General features: G+C 41.4%; 2 protein-coding genes across 3 annotated transcripts; one reads left to right on the top strand and one right to left on the bottom strand.

The window, feature by feature from the left end:
• The first annotated feature begins 55 nt into the window (after positions 1-55).
• cdkn3 (cyclin-dependent kinase inhibitor 3) lies at positions 56-7,716 on the top strand. The gene is made up of 8 exons (XM_048227568.1): positions 56-132; positions 3,464-3,549; positions 3,950-4,005; positions 4,109-4,153; positions 4,490-4,712; positions 5,212-5,243; positions 5,362-5,465; positions 7,304-7,716. Exons 1-8 carry the CDS (start codon positions 121-123, stop codon positions 7,388-7,390), a joined length of 645 nt encoding a protein of 214 aa, XP_048083525.1. The 5' UTR covers positions 56-120; the 3' UTR covers positions 7,391-7,716.
• Positions 7,717-7,903: 187 nt separating this feature from the next.
• Positions 7,904-17,047, bottom strand: cnih1 (cornichon family AMPA receptor auxiliary protein 1). 2 transcript variants are annotated; one of them, XM_048227569.1, is made up of 6 exons: positions 16,830-17,047; positions 15,662-15,730; positions 15,269-15,316; positions 11,382-11,494; positions 9,716-9,859; positions 7,904-9,386 (listed from the first exon to the last, which is right to left on the bottom strand). In XM_048227569.1, the coding sequence occupies exons 1-6, from the start codon at positions 16,908-16,910 to the stop codon at positions 9,359-9,361; spliced, it is 483 nt and encodes a 160-aa protein (XP_048083526.1). In that variant the 5' UTR covers positions 16,911-17,047; the 3' UTR covers positions 7,904-9,358. The 2 variants fall into 2 exon arrangements, with proteins under 2 accessions (XP_048083526.1, XP_048083528.1); XM_048227571.1 differs by lacking the exon at positions 15,269-15,316 and having other exon boundaries at positions 16,830-17,041.
• Positions 17,048-17,068: the final 21 nt, after the last annotated feature.

The raw sequence follows: 17,068 nt of genomic DNA, 5'->3' as shown, positions 1-17,068 counted from the left end.
ACAGTTAGAACTGTTTATAGGTGTGGCTTATTCATGCCGCTCTCTCATTGGCCAGTAGGCGCAAAGTGAGTTTTTAAAATGCTTTCATGACAACACGCTCAGCTAGTCGCTGAATGGACTATGGTGAATTTGGTAAGAATACTCGCATGATTTATAATCAGTTTTGCAACTGTTTTGTGTTTGAAATTCGTGCAGTAGATGGTGATATGTTTATACGATGCATTTGCATGCATTAGATTGTGAGGAAAATTTGCAATTCAGTTTAACAAGTTTCTAACACTACGGTTGCTAACCTAGCGTTAGCTCATCTGGTGAACTAACGTTACAGTCATTGCAACAGTGCCCTTAACAAACTAATCATTTTTACTTTGCTGCAAGTGCTTCGTGAGGCGTGTCATAGCCCCCATTGATATCTTGATAGTTAATGTCAGAAATGCATTCATGGACGACCTAAAATGCCACTTCATAATTGTATGCAGGTGCTACTATATTGCTAGCTGTCAAATACTTCTAGATATGCACTAGCTAGCCAACTACTAACGTTACCGTCTGTGGGCTTGTAGAGGCTGCGCCTGCGTCCGTTTAGAATAGAACAGTAGGCGCGCTATTACTTGTAGTTGTATTGAACACAATTCCAAATGTAGAACATTTTGTCAGTTCACATGTGCGCTCTACACATAATATTTTTTTTCCAAACATGAGGGCGGGTCCCGAAGTGTGCTGAACCCAGAGTCGTATCACCGAGAGGCTGCGCTACAGATGCAAAGACGTGCAATCTAGTGTTAATCAGCCACATGTTTTAAAGGACTAGACCGATGATGACCATGAAGGGGGAGAAACTGTCACTAGAGCAGGGGTTCTCAAACATTTGTGGGCCGGGGACCCCTCATGGAGTGTAAAATTCTCCAAGGACCCCTCATAATCGCAACACATACAACTTAAGTTAATCATGTAGTTGTACAGCCCTTTTTTCTGTTATATAGCCTATGTTATATGTATTTTAAAAACATAGAGTGCTAATACCACAATAGTCATGTTCGCAGACTGACAGTATGTAGGATTTTTTTTAAAGGATTGTTTTTTTTTTAAGGATTGTTGTTTCTTTGTCAAATTGTTGGCCTTTGTGTTGATAACATAGTGTTTGCTTCACATAACTTTCATTTTGTTGGTGGTTAATTAATAGTAAAGTGTTTTGACGTATTGATGTAACGTATCAGCAGATGAATTTGGCAAATACTGATACTGTACTGATACCTTTCGCCATATAAGACAATTTCATATTTGGTAGGAAACTTTGTCAGGGACCCCCTGACAATGTGCGGAACCCACTTTGAGAACCAATGCACTAGAGGACATGTCATGCTCATAACTGAACTGAAAAATAGCCTACATTTCAGGGTCGGCGGGTAACGAAGGCTAAAAAATTATGTTGCGTAAGGCCTGGGCATTTTTATTATGCGCACATCACAGGGAAGTTTAAATAGCCTTACAATTTATTGCTAGTGTCGTCCAGGTCCACCGTGTCCTAAGACCAAATAAATCATTGTGGATTTTAGGAGGAATGGGCTTGATCCAGCTACTATATCATACATGGAAAAGATCAGACAGAATAGAATAGAATAATAGAATAAATCTTTAATGTCCACCAAGGTGGACATTTTTCTTTGGCTCACCAGACATAAAGACAGATAGACATACAGCCACAATATCATCTCAGACATACAAGTTGAAATATCATGATAAAATACATAGAAAAAAATAAGAGTAGAAAGTACATAAAAATAGGAGTAAAAGAAATAGCATCTCAGTTTGATATTGTCACTTGGTTTGATTGTGGATACTGATGGCATTTGGAGTAAAGGATTTTTCAAATACACTTTTTGCCAGAGGCACTCTGTAGCGCCTCTCAGACTTCAGGAGCTCAAACTGGCTAGAGAGAGGGTGTGTACTATCCATACCTCCATGGTTCTATCTGGGTGTGTACTATCTGCAATGATCCTAGCTTTCTTCCTCATTCTGTCAGTATATATTTGTGTCCGGTGTCTTTGAGGTCTTCCTACTATTTTACTAGCTATTGACACTATCCTGTTTAGTTTGTTATTGGATCTACAGCTAAGGTGTCCAAACCAAGCAGAGAGGTGAAAGGTTAACACACTTTCAATGTGTGTAGTGTATACTAGCTTAGTTATCTGAGCATTAACACCCACGGCTCAGTCTTCTGAGGAGACGTTGTGAGCATTTCTTAAAAATGTACTCGGTGTTAACAACCGTACCTAGATATTTAAAAGTTCCCACAGTTTCAACTGCTAGGCCATTAAGTGAAACTGGCTCTGTTGTGTCTTGTTTTTGCAGAAGACTAACTCCTTTGTTTTTGACACATTGATCTCTAGCTCGCTATCATTGCACCATGCTTCAAGGGCCTTTATGTGTGCTAGATAGGAGGCCTCACCAGAGGGGTCAGTTTTTTGTAAGAGGCCTACTAACGCCATGTCATCCGCATATTTTATCAATTTGAAGAGGCTATCGTTGATAGAGAACTCGTTATTGAATAGAGAGAAAAGTAGAGGGGAAAGAACGCTGCCTTGTGGGCAGCCTGTACTGATGGTTTGCACTCCTGACAAAATGCCATTTACACATACCCTCTAAGGGTGACAGGAGAGGAAGTCTCTGATCCAGAGAATCAAGCCCTTATCTATGTTAATTTTGGCTAGTCTTTGCAGGAGAATGTTTAGTTTCATGGAATTAAAAGCTGCACTAAAATCTACAAATAGGACTCTAGCACATCCCTTAGGAAGTGCAAGCTGAGTCTAGAAGGACCAGCACAGTTACTATGGAAAAGAAGTGGAACTGTTCTCCAGCTATAGATACCTTGGGGGTATAGCCTACAGCTGGACAACAAGCTCGACTGGTCCATCCTCATGGAAGATCTGTCCAAAAAAGGACAAAGCAGACTACAATCAGGAAGTTGACCTGTCTGGTCAATCATATTAGATTGCCTTTTAAGTTTGCTGGCATGAGAAAAGTTAGCTAATTAATTCAAACTGAAGAAGAGGAAAGTTACAATATAGTAGTTTATTTTGCAGAGTCATCTGTCTGTGATTACATCAATTGATATTTTGAATACCAAACAGACTTGTTAATGTCAGGCTAAATGTTGGTTCTACATGTGGGGCGGTGGTAGTGAAGTAGTGGTTAAGGAGCTGGGCTAGTGTGCAGTAGCCTGAAAGTGGTGGGTTCAATTCCTGGCTTCCACAGTTGTACCCTTGAGCAAGGCACTTAACCCCAATTTGCTCCGGGACAATGTGATCCCTTGTAATATAGTCGACATATGTAAGTCACTTTGGATAACGTAGTGTCTGCTAAATTAATAAATGTCAATGTAAATGCTTTGTATAACCCCCTTACTGAACCCTTGATGCATTGCATAATTAACAGTAAACTAAATTTTCCCTGGCTCTCCCAGCCAGCTGTCATGAGGACCACAGAGTTTGATTCGTCTGACGAGGAGGACACGGGTGAAGAGGAGTGTACCCCTCTGCTAATCTCCTGGTAAGCCTTTCACAGGTCTCACGTACACAGTAAAGTGAAGTTGTATTCAAGCTTCATGAAAAGTTGAAGCAATCATTAGTCCATGTGCGTCACGATTATATTCTAAGTCAGTTCTACCCAGGCTCTAAAATTGAAAACACTCGCCTTGTATTTTAAGAAGATGTATCTAATCCAATGAGAAGTACCTTCCCACCATTATCATATCAGGCAGTAGCAAAATGTGTGATTATGTGAACAAATACCTGTATTGTGTCCGGCATCACAGTATTAGTGTTCATATTAGTGAACACTAATTAGATCCTTAAATCTTACCTATGTATGTAACTATGTTGGCTGATGCTTAATCCTGTATCCTTGATGTTTTTGTTTGTTTGTTTATTTGTGTGCTTGTTTACTGTAGGTTGTCTTTGTCAGTGGTGGAGTGCTCCCAGTCTCTGGGTATTTGCTCACTGCCAGGTAAGTCACAGCCAGTCCCAGTGGTACTGAACTGAAAGGCCTGTATGTGTGTCACAGCAACTCGTCATCTAACAAGTCTGCTTTGTGTCTCATCGTTTGGCAGGATGCAAGTACAAAGATGTGAGGAGGAACCTGCAAAGGGACATGGGTAGGGTGACCTCCTTTTCTACTGAATGGCTGAGTGAGGAGTGACAGGTGCTTGCTGGGAGTTGAGATTAGTTTGATGTATGTAATTGATTGATGTTATGAATTCTTGTTGATTGATTCATGATTTTACCATGATTATAATATCAATTCATACAAGGTGTTAAACTATTAAACTCTGCTTCAAGTGCACACAATGAGTATGGGACTTGCACGTCTTAGAGAAACAGTTTAATGCTTAATGCTGCTACTCTTGTAGTTAAGCTATTCTAGTAGGTTGCTTACCTGTATTTAAGCCATTTTTGGTTGCTTATCTGTGTGTATATGTGGCTGTCTCCAGGCCAGCTGCAGGAGCAGGGTGTGGAGGATGTGTTTGTGTTGTGCACGCGTGGGGAGCTGCAGCGCTATCGGGTGCCGGGGCTCCTGGAGGCCTACAGCCAGCATGGTCTCACCATCCACCACCTGCCCTTCCCCGACGGCTGCGCCCCGGAGCTGCCCCAGTGCTGCCAGATCCTGGAGGAGCTGCAGGCTAGTCTGCAGGCCAACCGCAGAACCATCATCCAGTAAGACACTCCCACACACAGAGTGGATGCACATCACACACATGGAGTTGACATACACATATATACTTACACAGAGTGGAGACACAGAGTGGAGACACACATATACTGCAACAAGTAATATAATAAATTATTCTGAAATAATCATCTGACATAAATAATTATAAAGTATATTTCACAGCTCTGCTTTACTTAGCAAAGCACACACACAGCTCACACAGGTAATATAGAGCGTAATGCAGTCCACGAGAATGGCTGCAGTTTTTTACAATGGCTTCAAACCAGCTTTGAACGCAATTCAGCCAATCACAAATCAAGGATTGATAATATCCATTTTAGAAGGCTCTTTTTTTCTTCTAACTTGCATTTTGTAGAATTTTGAAAGTCTGATACTGTAAATTCATTAGATCTGTAAATTTAGTTTATAATAGATAAAGTTTGAATTCTGTAAAAAAAAATCAGCGAGAAATAGTATGACTGACTCTACTTTGTTTTTCTACAGTTGTTATGGAGGTCTTGGTCGTTCAGCACTAAGTAAGTGGACTTTCCCTACCAACTGGTGTACTGTTATAGAAACCTTCAGCTTCACACAAGAGCTTCATTAATTCTACATCTGTGTGTGTGTGTGTTTCTGTGTGCACACACTTGCCAGTTGTGGCATGTCTGCTACTACAGCTCTCTGTCTCCATGACGCCCAACAAAGCCATTGAGATCCTCCGGGAGCTGAGAGGAGGCGGGGCCATTCAGACAGTCAAGGTGAGTGACAGAGGAGGAATCTGCTGAAACCCGACACCTTCAGTTACTGTACAAGTCCTGAAGTGTTTCTAAACTTTATACTACAGCATAACATTCTCAATATACAGTAGTTCAGGTTGCAAACGTCATGCTTAAACATATCAATGTCAGTGTATTAGGTTGCAAATTTTATACAACAGCACATCAGGTTCAGTGCATTTTAGGTTGCAAACTGTTATAGCACAGCATGTGTTTAGTTTATGTTGTAAACTGTTCACAACATATCTAACACAATTTACTTTAGACATCAAACTTCATACTGTAGCACATCAGGTTCAGTGTACTTGAAGTTGTACAGCCAGAACATTTCCCTGTAAATGTCACAGGAAACACCTGCCTTGGATTAGTTGTAGACCACACACTGTTGTCAATCTGCTCATGTCTATTTTCCATCATATGCTTTAAGGACTGTCTGGGTCTCCTCCATCTAGAGTGTCCAGGAGTTGTCCGCTTTTAACATTTTATCCGTTTTGTTGTGGTCCGTGTACTGATTACAAAGATATGTATAAATCCAATGCCTTATTTTATCTGTCTTGAAGCTAACTGGTTGTCAAGTCTGCAAATAAGTCTGTAAAATGCAAATAAAAACAGAATGTGATAATATACAAGTCTCGTAAACCCATATTTAGCAGCAAAAAGGACAAAGACAACATATCAAATGACTATTTCATGGAAAATATATGTTAATTTTGAATTTGATGCCAGCAACATGTTTCAAAAAAAGTTGGGACGGGAGCATGTTTACCACTGTGCTGCTTCACCTCTTCATTTAACAACACAATTCTGTGAATGTTTATGAACTGAGGAGACCATTTGCTACAGTTTTGAGAATGAAATGTTGTCCCATTACTCCACGATATAGGATTTCAGTTGCAGACAGGCCATCTTAGCACCTGGACTCTTCCTCTATGGAAAAATACTATTTAAATATGTGCAGAATTCATTTTGGCATTGTTTTTCTGAAATATTCAAGGTCGTCCCTGGAAAAGACATTGCCTGGATGGCAGTATATGTTGCTCAAAACCTGTATACATAATTCAGAATTGATTGTGCTTTGCCAAATGTGCAAGATGCCCATGCTGTAGGCACTAATGCTCTTCCACACTGTCATAGATGTTGGGTTTTGAACTGAGCACTAAAACAAGTTGGATAGGTTGGATAGGCCCCCTCCTCTTTAGCCCAGATGAGTCCATGATTTTTACAGAAGTTTACAGTGATGAATATCCCTACATCTTTAAAATATTGGCTGGTTGGTTTTGAATTGAGTATCAAACTGTGCACATGAGATCAGAGGTTTTTTCTGAGCCCTGCCTGTCTGGAAACAGGTCTGGGATGCTCCATTTCATACCCAATCATGTTGCCAGTTTCCCTAATCTGAATGTATTAATAATATGTCCTATAGAAACATTCTTCCAATTTTGTTTTCATTTTTCATCATTTTACACAATGAATATCCCTTTTCCAAGCAACCCTTTTGTTACCCCATGTTGCCAGTTACCCTAATTAGTTGTGAAACCTTCCAACTTTTTTTTTGAAACATTTTTTTTTTGAAACATGTTGCTGGTATCAAATGAGAAATTAACATATATTTTCCATGAAATTGTCAAATTCGTCATTTTCAACATTTGATATGTTGTCTGTGTCCTTTTTACAAACTAAATATGAGTTTAAGAGATTTGCAGATTATTATGTTCTGTTTTTATTCATATTTTACACAATGTCACAACTTTTTCTGTTTTGGGGTTGTAAAATAAGCTGGTAATACTTGCAAATTTATCATTTTTGTCTGTCTTTCACAGCAATATAACTTCCTTCATGAGTTTCGGGAAAAGTTTGCTGAATATCAGGAGAACAAAGCTTTTTCAGAGAGGTCGGTGTCCCGGTAACTCGCACCCACCCCAGCCCTCAGGAGATTTGAGATTCTGATTATTATAAGGGAAAATACTGCTTTGTTTTCAATTGTGGAGAAAATGCTATGAGCTTGATTATGTTTCATAAAGAGTGTTAATTTTTCTTAATTGCACTTCATAAGAAAAATTTGTAATTTTGCAGAAATATTTTAAGTTTTAATTTTCCACATTTGTCTGGGAGAAAGTAAGTTTGTAGAGCTGATTTTCAGTATGCACCTTGTGAAGTAAATTATATGAATGACCACCAAATAAATGTGAATAAAAGGGATATATTTGGTAAAATGATGTGAATTCCAGCATCAATGCAGCAAAATTAAGCATTAAATTTGAAAGGAGCAAGAGGACAATACGCTAAAGAGAGAGCCCTACTTACACCTGGCATTTGGTTCCAAGAGGCCTTGGTTTATAGCCAGATAGCAGATTGCCCTGTGTCTGCTAATGGGTGAATTGGGTGTGGTGGTGATGCCTGTAAAATGACTGGCAGGTGCATAGGTAGAATCTGTTTATTTCAGTTCTTCTTGTCAAGGTTCCATCACATTTGCAAGGGGTCGACATAGAAAATGGAGGTTTGCTAGCTAAACCAAGGGCTGGAGTATCAGTCATTCCACACTGGTAGAAAGTTTTTTTTTTTTTTTATTTTTTTAAGTTCCCATCCACTCAAACACAAATGTACACACACACACACACACACCTCAGTCCTGACTGTCTGGTTTAAAAATCTATCCGTCTACTTGTGGCAATGGAACAGACACATAAGAATGCGAAGTGATAAAGCTGCATTCTTTTGAAAACATAACTTATATTCAAATAAAACAACAAAGATGCATTAACATTCCACACAGTCGTCAGACATAAGAATAATTTGCTTTCAACATAACGTGAAAGGAGTGTCAACTCAGGAAAGTGTTACAAGAGGGGGGGGGGGGCAGACGGTAGAGGTTCCATGTTTGATATCAGCTATGATGCCTACATATACTGTGTCTCAGGAGACACACACACACACGTTGGCAAAATTAAACAGATGGCAAAACTGAAACTCAATATTCCAAAAACCTGATATTCCCATGAAAAATACCATTTCAGAAGCATAATAGTTTACTATATTAATTTTTGTCTGAACACAAAGGCATCCTAATATAGTCACTGAGTACAGTTCCAATATTTTTATCCTAGGTTGGCCCAACACTGGTTACATATGAAGCTGAACTAGCTATGTCCTCAAAGCACACATATTATGATAGATAGGGGATGTACACACTTGTTGACAACCTAGTTGATTGTCATCCTCCTCCTGGTTACCACAACTCCTGCTCTACCTGCTAGTACAACCCACTGCAATGTCTAGAATAACTGTGTAGACTGCTCTGATTTTCAGCTGCCCGATCAAAAACAAAAACATTTAAATTAAACATCAATCTTCAAAATCCTGGTAAGTGTACTCATGCAATAAATATTGCCTGATGTACTAGTAATTTTATTCACACAGTTTCATGAAAATGAATCCTGCTATCATTCACTTCTTCAAAAATGTGAATAGACTACTGATCGGCGTGTCCACATAGTATCCTGATTTCAAAATTGGGGATGGGGAAGGGGGGAAAATACTATAAACTTTATTTTAACTTCACAAATAAATTCAGCACATAAACAAGAGAGAAGGGGGAAAAAACAGGCTAATTATTCAGGGCTATAGTGTGGTTTTAGTCCCTTCTCAAGAGGACTCTTATTTTGAAAGGGCTGCCATGTCCTGTCCTCGTTGTTGTTTAGGGAGAGAGGGGGGATTGGTTAAGAGTCTGTCAGCCTTTTTAAACGCTCTCTCTGACAAAGGGTGTCTGTAGAGGTCCAAATTTCAGCTCAAAATATTAAAAAAAAAAAAAGAGCTGAGCATGTGTCGTCCTTTCCACACACCTCTTCCTACTTTCTTTTGAAGTGTGTTCTTTCTGTTTAGGAGCTGACCAGCACGTAGATCATTCTGCAAGCACAGAAATTACACACAATTACAATGACCCTGATATGATGTTCATTGCGCTCTATTGAATAGATTTGTTTTTCTAAGTGACCAAAGCAAAGCAATCAAATCAAAAATAAAGTCCACTTTCAAAAAACAATGAAAGTGGACTTTAAGGGCCGGTTTCCCATCCACGGATTCAGCCTACTGCCAGGCTAAAAGCTTTTTCTTCTATGGAGATTTTCATTGAGGTTACCTATTAGTCTAGGGCTAGGCTTAATCAGTGTACGGAAAATCAGCCCCACAACCTGACTAAACACACAGCACTGTTGCACAAATACAACGCTACTTACCCATAGAGATAGTAGAAAAAGGAGAGGAGGTAGAAGGCAAGCTTGCACCAGCCCTCTTTCTGGCAGTAGGCCAGGATGTCTGCGTTCATGATGGTGGTGGGGTCGTACAGGCCAGGCCCACTCATCACTGGCCGACTCATGTACCTGAGGGACACACAGCGATTTCATTTGTTCATCCATTCATTCATTTCTGATTGATGCAGTTACAGAGCAAATACTATTCATGTGCTATATCACTGCATATGATCAATATTTATGACACAATCTTACTTTTGTAAGTGTAATTCAATTTACATCATCATATACCAGGTTACTGAGAAATTACTGCTTAGCTAGGAAGTACTCCACTGAGTGGAGGCTGTGCTCAAAGGAGAAATCTGTCCGATTTTTACATGGATCTTGATCGCTAGACGTAGATATGACAGTGCAAACTATGAATTCAAACGGTTTCTTGACAATTAATGAGTTGAAAACGCATCGTTTTGTCACGTACGGGTCCTGTTCATGCCCCCAGACCTAGCATTGTAGCTGACTAGGAGTACTGGCCATTAACTGCAGTAACTCTAGTTCGGTAGCACCGATTTTGGTCGTTTATTTTTCCTATCGACAGTAATCAGCGATGTCTAGCGATCAAGATCCGTGTGAAAATCTCCCGAATTTCTCCTTTAACCCAACATTTTGAAATATCAAATGTAAAGGTGCTCTAAGCGATGTTGGGTAACGTCACTTCTGTTGCCGTTCAAACAAAACAGAGCTAGCTCGCTACTCCCGCCCCTTCCCTCCTGTGCAATTGAAACTCTCCAAAACGCGCATCTCGTCGGTGATTGGCTGTATAAGTATAAGCAGAGACTTTCTAATGTGGAGACACAGCACTCAAAAAATATGAGAAAAATGGAAAATGGATGGGGCTAGTTTGTCACGCCAATATGGCCGTTGTCTACACATATCCCACCCCTTCCTCGGCAAAACGTCGACATGTGAATACATTGAGCCAATCATGTGGTGTGATGTGAATACATTGAGCCAATCATATGGTGTGTTGTGAAGACATCGTGCCAATCATGTGTTGTGATCTCGCCGCTGGAGCAAGATTGGTGTCGTGAAGCCTTGCGCACGCGCAGTTCGACCCAAAGACTGTGCCCGATGAGTGCCCATAAAACGTTGGTATATGGCTGCCGAGTGGAGGGACTTGCCTAAAAGGACTTTGGTATATAAGTATATATACTTTTGATCCTGTGAGGGAAATTTGGTCTCTGCATTTATCCCAATCCGTGAATTAGTGAAACACTGCACACAGTGAACACACAGTGAGGTGAAGCACACACTAATCCCGACGCAGTGAGCTGCCTGCATCAACAGCGGTGCTAGGGGAGCAGTGAGGGGTTAGGTGCCTTGCTCAAGGGCACTTCAGCCATGGCCTACTGGTCGGGGTTCGAACCAGCAACCCTCCGGTTACAAGTCCGAAGCGCTATAACCAGTAGGCCACGGCTGCTGGAACAGTTTACAAAAATGTGACAAAAAATATGTTTTAGCTTAGAAACCGTGCAACATCCCTTAGAGCACCGTTAACCAAGGCCCTTGAGATCTTAAGCATAGTGAAAGCTAATCAGACTATCAACACTGTTATAATGTGAATGGGTGAGGGTGGGAAGTGATGAGGACCCACCTCCAGACATGGTAGGCCAACAGGGGCATGTTAAGACCCAGCGTGAGCCACTCAGCTGCACACAGGAACATCACGCAAAAGAACATGTGGATCATGTACTCAGGGAGCACCAGCTGCAAAGAGAACACACATACAAGGACACCACGGGAGACACATTAATTAGACACATCCACACAGATACACAAGCACCACTCATAGGATGCATGCAGTTGCTTCACATCCTACTTTCTGACTGTGTCTTTCTTACTGCTTTCGCCCCCCTCTCTCTCCTGCTTTCTAACACAAACACATAAGACAACACACATTTATAGCAGATGCAAGAGCAACCCCCACACAAACAGTCCTGAGAAACTGACACAAACTCACACAAACACTTTCACAGAGGCAACACTTAAAAAAGTCCTTGCACGACCCTGCTTTATTAAGTTACTCAGAGCATTCTATTTTTGGAAACCGCCAGAAAAACACATTTTCACATCCTGACCAATCATCTAATTTCTCCTCCCAGTGGAAATGCATCTACCTGCCCTTCCACTTTGTAAGTCTGTCTGTGGTCATCGGTGCTTTAAAGGCACAAACCAAAACAGTTGAGCTCAAAATATCATGCAATCTTAAGCAGAAGCCACTGCAACCTCCACATCTCCCATCTAATGAAACACTTATCACCGTCTAAAAACGTCACCAACTCATTCCTCTGTTTGCTGTCAATGTCTTCATTTAGGGCCTATATTTTTACACTATGTGCTAACGACTTTTCTGCTCAGACTCAGAGAGCCCTTGGAGTAGTAATACAAACTGCAGGCTAATGTCATCCTGTATGAGTTGGCTGAGCCAGGAAGAGTGTTGTCTGGCTGAGCACCAAGAAGAGATTTAAAAAGAAAGAACAGGGTCCAGAGAGAGAGAGAAAAAGAGAAAGGGAGAGAGAGAAAGAAAGAAAGAAAGAAAGAAAGGAAAGAAAGAGGGACAGCATGCAGAGACCACTGTTGGCAGGCCAGGTTTAATGTCTTTCTGAGTGATCTTCACACACCGATGACCTGCGCCATATGCTCTTGTAACGACCCAGCAAGCGTCCCACTCTGAGCTAACACTACCTGCTGGACGTGTAATCACGAGTGAATGAGTGCAAGGCCAGTGAACATTCTGCCCTGGCCAATTTGGACACGAAGTACAGAAAATCCAATCATTCATGAACACTTCCCGTCTTATGTAAACACACATACCATGTGTACATTTAGAAAACTGTATATAGAAAACTTTCACATTCAGCTATCCAACCTTCAGGAAAACATAGGTGGACAGAACCAAAACAGGCACACAATCACTCTCACACACACACGTGTGTCACATAAACACAGACGCGCGCACACGCACACACACACACACACACACACACACACACACACACACACACACACACACACACACACACCGCCACACACACACACACACACACACACACACACACACACACACACACAAAGCTTGGCCATGCTAAGGTGTGATAGCAAGCTGGCAAAGAGGCAGGCAGCTAGGGCCCAACAAGGCGGGTATGCAGTGAGGGGGCAGGCGGTGCCCTTGGCTCCGTGGTGATGCCATGCAGTAGAGAGAGGCTGGGGGTAAGTCTGGGCCATGGGGAGGGGGCAGGTGAGCACAGCAGGCAAGCAGGCAGGTAGTGGGGGGTGTTTCAGTTAATGAGGGTGGAGAGAGGTGGTTAGTAGTCCTGCACTGTGTATTGCCAAAGCCCAACACTAGAACACATCGTTTAGATCATTACTATCGCAAAAAAACGAAGATGAACTTTGTGAAATGAAGAACACTTAAAAAATAAAAGACTTTAACTTAGTATGATGTTCAGGAGCTGCTAAAAGTAAAAAAGAACTCCACTACATCACCATCACATTTGAAACAGATAGTAGTTTAGTACAGATAGTGCCCCACCCCCTTCATTTTTTGATAAACTGGGGAATTTGACCAAACAACCAACAGTATGTATCTGTCTAAGGTTGCAGCGCCTCACTGTTCCTCCCCATTCCCCTCGGCTGTCTAATCAGGTAGCTATGCTAAAGCCACTGAGCTTTTCAGCCTGAGAGTTGGACAGCCATCTGTTCCTCAGTCCTGAGACACTTTGCCTGAAGGAGCTCCCTGGCAAAATCTCAAAACTCACTACTTTCCTCTACCTGAGCTCTGATCTAACAGAGACAACCGAAGTCCAAGCACAAAGAATTGATCTCTCTACTACAGGATGGTAGGCCAGAGGCCACTTAAAGATATTTCTGCATAGCAAGTACAAACGTGTCATTCTAGATGACTGCATCAATGTGCCAAGGGGCTGCACCATGCTTCAAAGCGGTGTTGTAAAAATACCCAATAAAATCTCGACTGAGAGGTCTATGACAAGTGTGTGTGTGTGTGTGTGTGTGTGTATGTTTGACACACACAGTCACAGAGAAACAGAGAGGACAAGAGGCAGTATGCGGTGAAACCCTCAGATGGCAGATAATAACCCTGGGCAGATTAAGAGGCCATGGGGATCCTTAGTGGCTCAGGCAGTCGTGTAATCCCACCCTGAAGCCCATCTAAATCTCAGCCTAAACATCGCCTCAATCCGATTTTACACACCAACAGAGCCACGAGCCAAATTACACACTACACCTCCCTTGTGCCAATGGCTATACTCCACGAATCTAGAGACAGAGCTCCAAGCCATGAAAGATTCCACGGAAACACAGATTTAGGACAGATACATAGAAATATTCTAACCCACTGCGGTCATCATTGTGATACTTGCCAAATAAGAATTCATCCTTTTCAAAGATAGGATAAAGCATACAGGATAGCACCTAGGTGAACTACCCTATGTGCATATCTTTTAGAAACATGAAATATTGTTTCAGATGTATCCTACTACGGATCCATCGTGAGGAAAACTGGAAACAACTGCTGTAGTTTCAATAATAGGGAGTCACAAGATCTCTCGTTGACCCACTGTAATGGGAATACTGGGAAGTCTGAGGGAGGAATCATATTTTGAACAGGAGATGTTCTAAACACGTGTCCACAATCCTGTATGATTAATACTGTATGCAAACAAAGGGTAGGTTGTAAGAGATCATGCATGTTCTTCGAGCTCTTGCAAGTCTTTTCAGTTAACACCCTGGGCTTTGTGGTTGCAGCAGACTGATCAAGGAAGCTGATGCTCTCAATGAAACTAGTCTGCTTTGCTGGCATACTGCCCAAGTCAAAATAGCAGCCTACACTATTCGATCGAATCTCAACACACAAAAATGTATCTTAAATTCCCAAGTGATATTATTCCACCAGCTAAACGAACAACAACTGGCCACAAAGATTAATTTACAACCAAGCTCAGCAGTTCTCTAGATTGAGTCTCCTGCTCTTAAGCCCCATCAAGACTAGACAGCTGATTATTTGAGGCAGCTCGTGGTGGGGGACTTATCAATTCTAACACTGGTTGCTATGGTAAATGCTGAACCCGCCCAGTATTTAGGAAGCAGGTGCAGCGTGTCAATCCTGTACCTGAAGCTATTACAGCTAAATGGAGAAATCAACAGTACTGTCCTTAACTAATTCCTCCACAGCAAATCCACTGAAGAGGGCCAACTACTGAGGCCAACATCTCTGTTCTTATGTAATTATTTAAGTGCATTAAAATATTAATTCAGTCAATCTAATGAGTCAACTGCAATTGCATGTACTGGCGATCTGATGTTGAAATTATACTTAACTGTACAGAATCTTGAAAATGGCTACAGTGTGGGTTTTGTGTAGTTAACTGAAAAGACATTTGCAAGTACTCCCCTCGTGCACAATGGACTGGACTGGACGGGACACCGCACTGGATCGAGTAACCGGAAATAGGTACAAACCTTCAAAGCAATTTTGACCCTTTTAATCTTTTTGACCCTTTCAACTGTCTTTGTGGCGTTAGTGAAAAAGGGGAGGAGAAATGCGACAGAAACAACAAAAGTACAAAGAGCAGATTAGAAAATCGAAAGAAAAAAAACTAAGTGTTAGTGTTGGACAGTTGACAAGTTTTACTTTTGTAACTTCAAGAAGTCATTCAAATTCAGAACAGTGCAGAGACTTAACACAGCTTACTTAATGTGTATTACATGAGGAGAGACTTTACAACCCCCGCCCCCCCAACCTTTTCCCTCTTCCAAAACACATAGAGAAAGAGAGATACGGAAGGAACAGCTGCATGGATGCTGAGATGCGTGCACTGTACATACAAAACGTAGCATGCTAAGTTCACTCACAGGGTTCAGTGTGTTGCATTGGTCTATAGGGTTTTTGTAGTCTGTTTTCAGCTCATCAAATGCAATGATCTGCCAAAGAATAAGAAAAGATGTTATTTGAAGACGAGAAAAAACACTGTCCATTTGCAGAAGACATAAAAAGTGTTTTTCATGGGACATTCACATCTTTACAGTGAAAATGAAATACTTATAGCCAAATAAATACATTCTACTGATATGAAGTTGTGTTGACATCCAGTTTAGCCCCTTTTGTGTCGAATGAATGCCTAGGTGTTCATCAATGGGATGTGTCACTGTAGTACTTGTTTGGAACAAATGATATCAGATGTGTAAAGTGAGCTGCGTGATTCCAATTACGCAGGCTACGCTACCGTGAGCAAACGACAAGCTACCACGAGAGCGCTCTTCAATTTGAAGTAGGGAGAGCATTGGATGTGGCGTCGTGGGGAAAAAACACCCAAGTGTCAAAAACAGGAAGCGACTGCTTTAGACAAGATGTCTAGAAACAAAAGAAATCCTGCCGTTAACTGACAGTTCCACTTGTTAGTCTGGTTAACCGGTAATGTAACGTTAACCCTAACCACACGATATGCTAAGACAGCGCTATTAGGTAGCAGCTAACCTAGTTCTAATGTTGACGTGGTTCACTTGGAATTCAGCTCGGGCAACATATTGTTTAATCAACATTGTGTAAGCTAGTAAATATTTTGCACATCTCTGTATTTGTTATGATCAAACCAAAAGGAAAGCCAACTACACTAGACGGAGCTCTGAAATCGTTAGCTAACGTTACAGCTAGTATTAATTTAGCGGGTTAGCTGCTAGCCATCAATGAAAGAGAATAGAAATGTTGAGACCAGGCGACTGCGAGTTTAAGAATTATATGATTGCCTTGGAAATTGTTTACAGAATATAAGGGAACATGGGCTATAAGAATCCAGTGCATCTTTAACATTAAACAGTTAAATTCACATCAGCTAACATTAGCCTGCTATAGTTGGCTAGCACTGTCACTGAAACGACTGGGTGTGTGCCATTCATTCGGACTGAAGATACCGGGCTAACATCCCTCGGTATCAACCGTTAGTTTTGTTTAACGCAAACCACGACAAAACTATCTATAGTTGTATGAGCATCGCATTTACAAATCCATTCACAGTACACTTACGTGCCAAATGGCGAAGAATATGAGGGCCGCCGTCAGCAGCAGAGCAAGCATATAACAAAAGGCCGCGAATGTGAACGCCATTTTTAGCTAGAACTAGTGTCGACTGTCGAAACCCCAGTTCAGCCTAGCTAGGCTGCTTAGCTGTCCACCAGTTTGCGGCAACGTCACCTGGAAGAGACAGGCTTCTCGTAAGATCCGGAGAACGCGAGAAGTTGGAGAAAAAACTGCATTGGGAGGAG

This window comes from Alosa alosa, chromosome 19 (genome assembly GCF_017589495.1).
Source record: "Alosa alosa isolate M-15738 ecotype Scorff River chromosome 19, AALO_Geno_1.1, whole genome shotgun sequence".
NCBI lineage: Eukaryota > Metazoa > Chordata > Actinopteri > Clupeiformes > Clupeidae > Alosa > Alosa alosa.
Note: the sequence above shows the minus strand (reverse complement) of the source record. Positions and strands in the feature narration are given on the sequence as shown.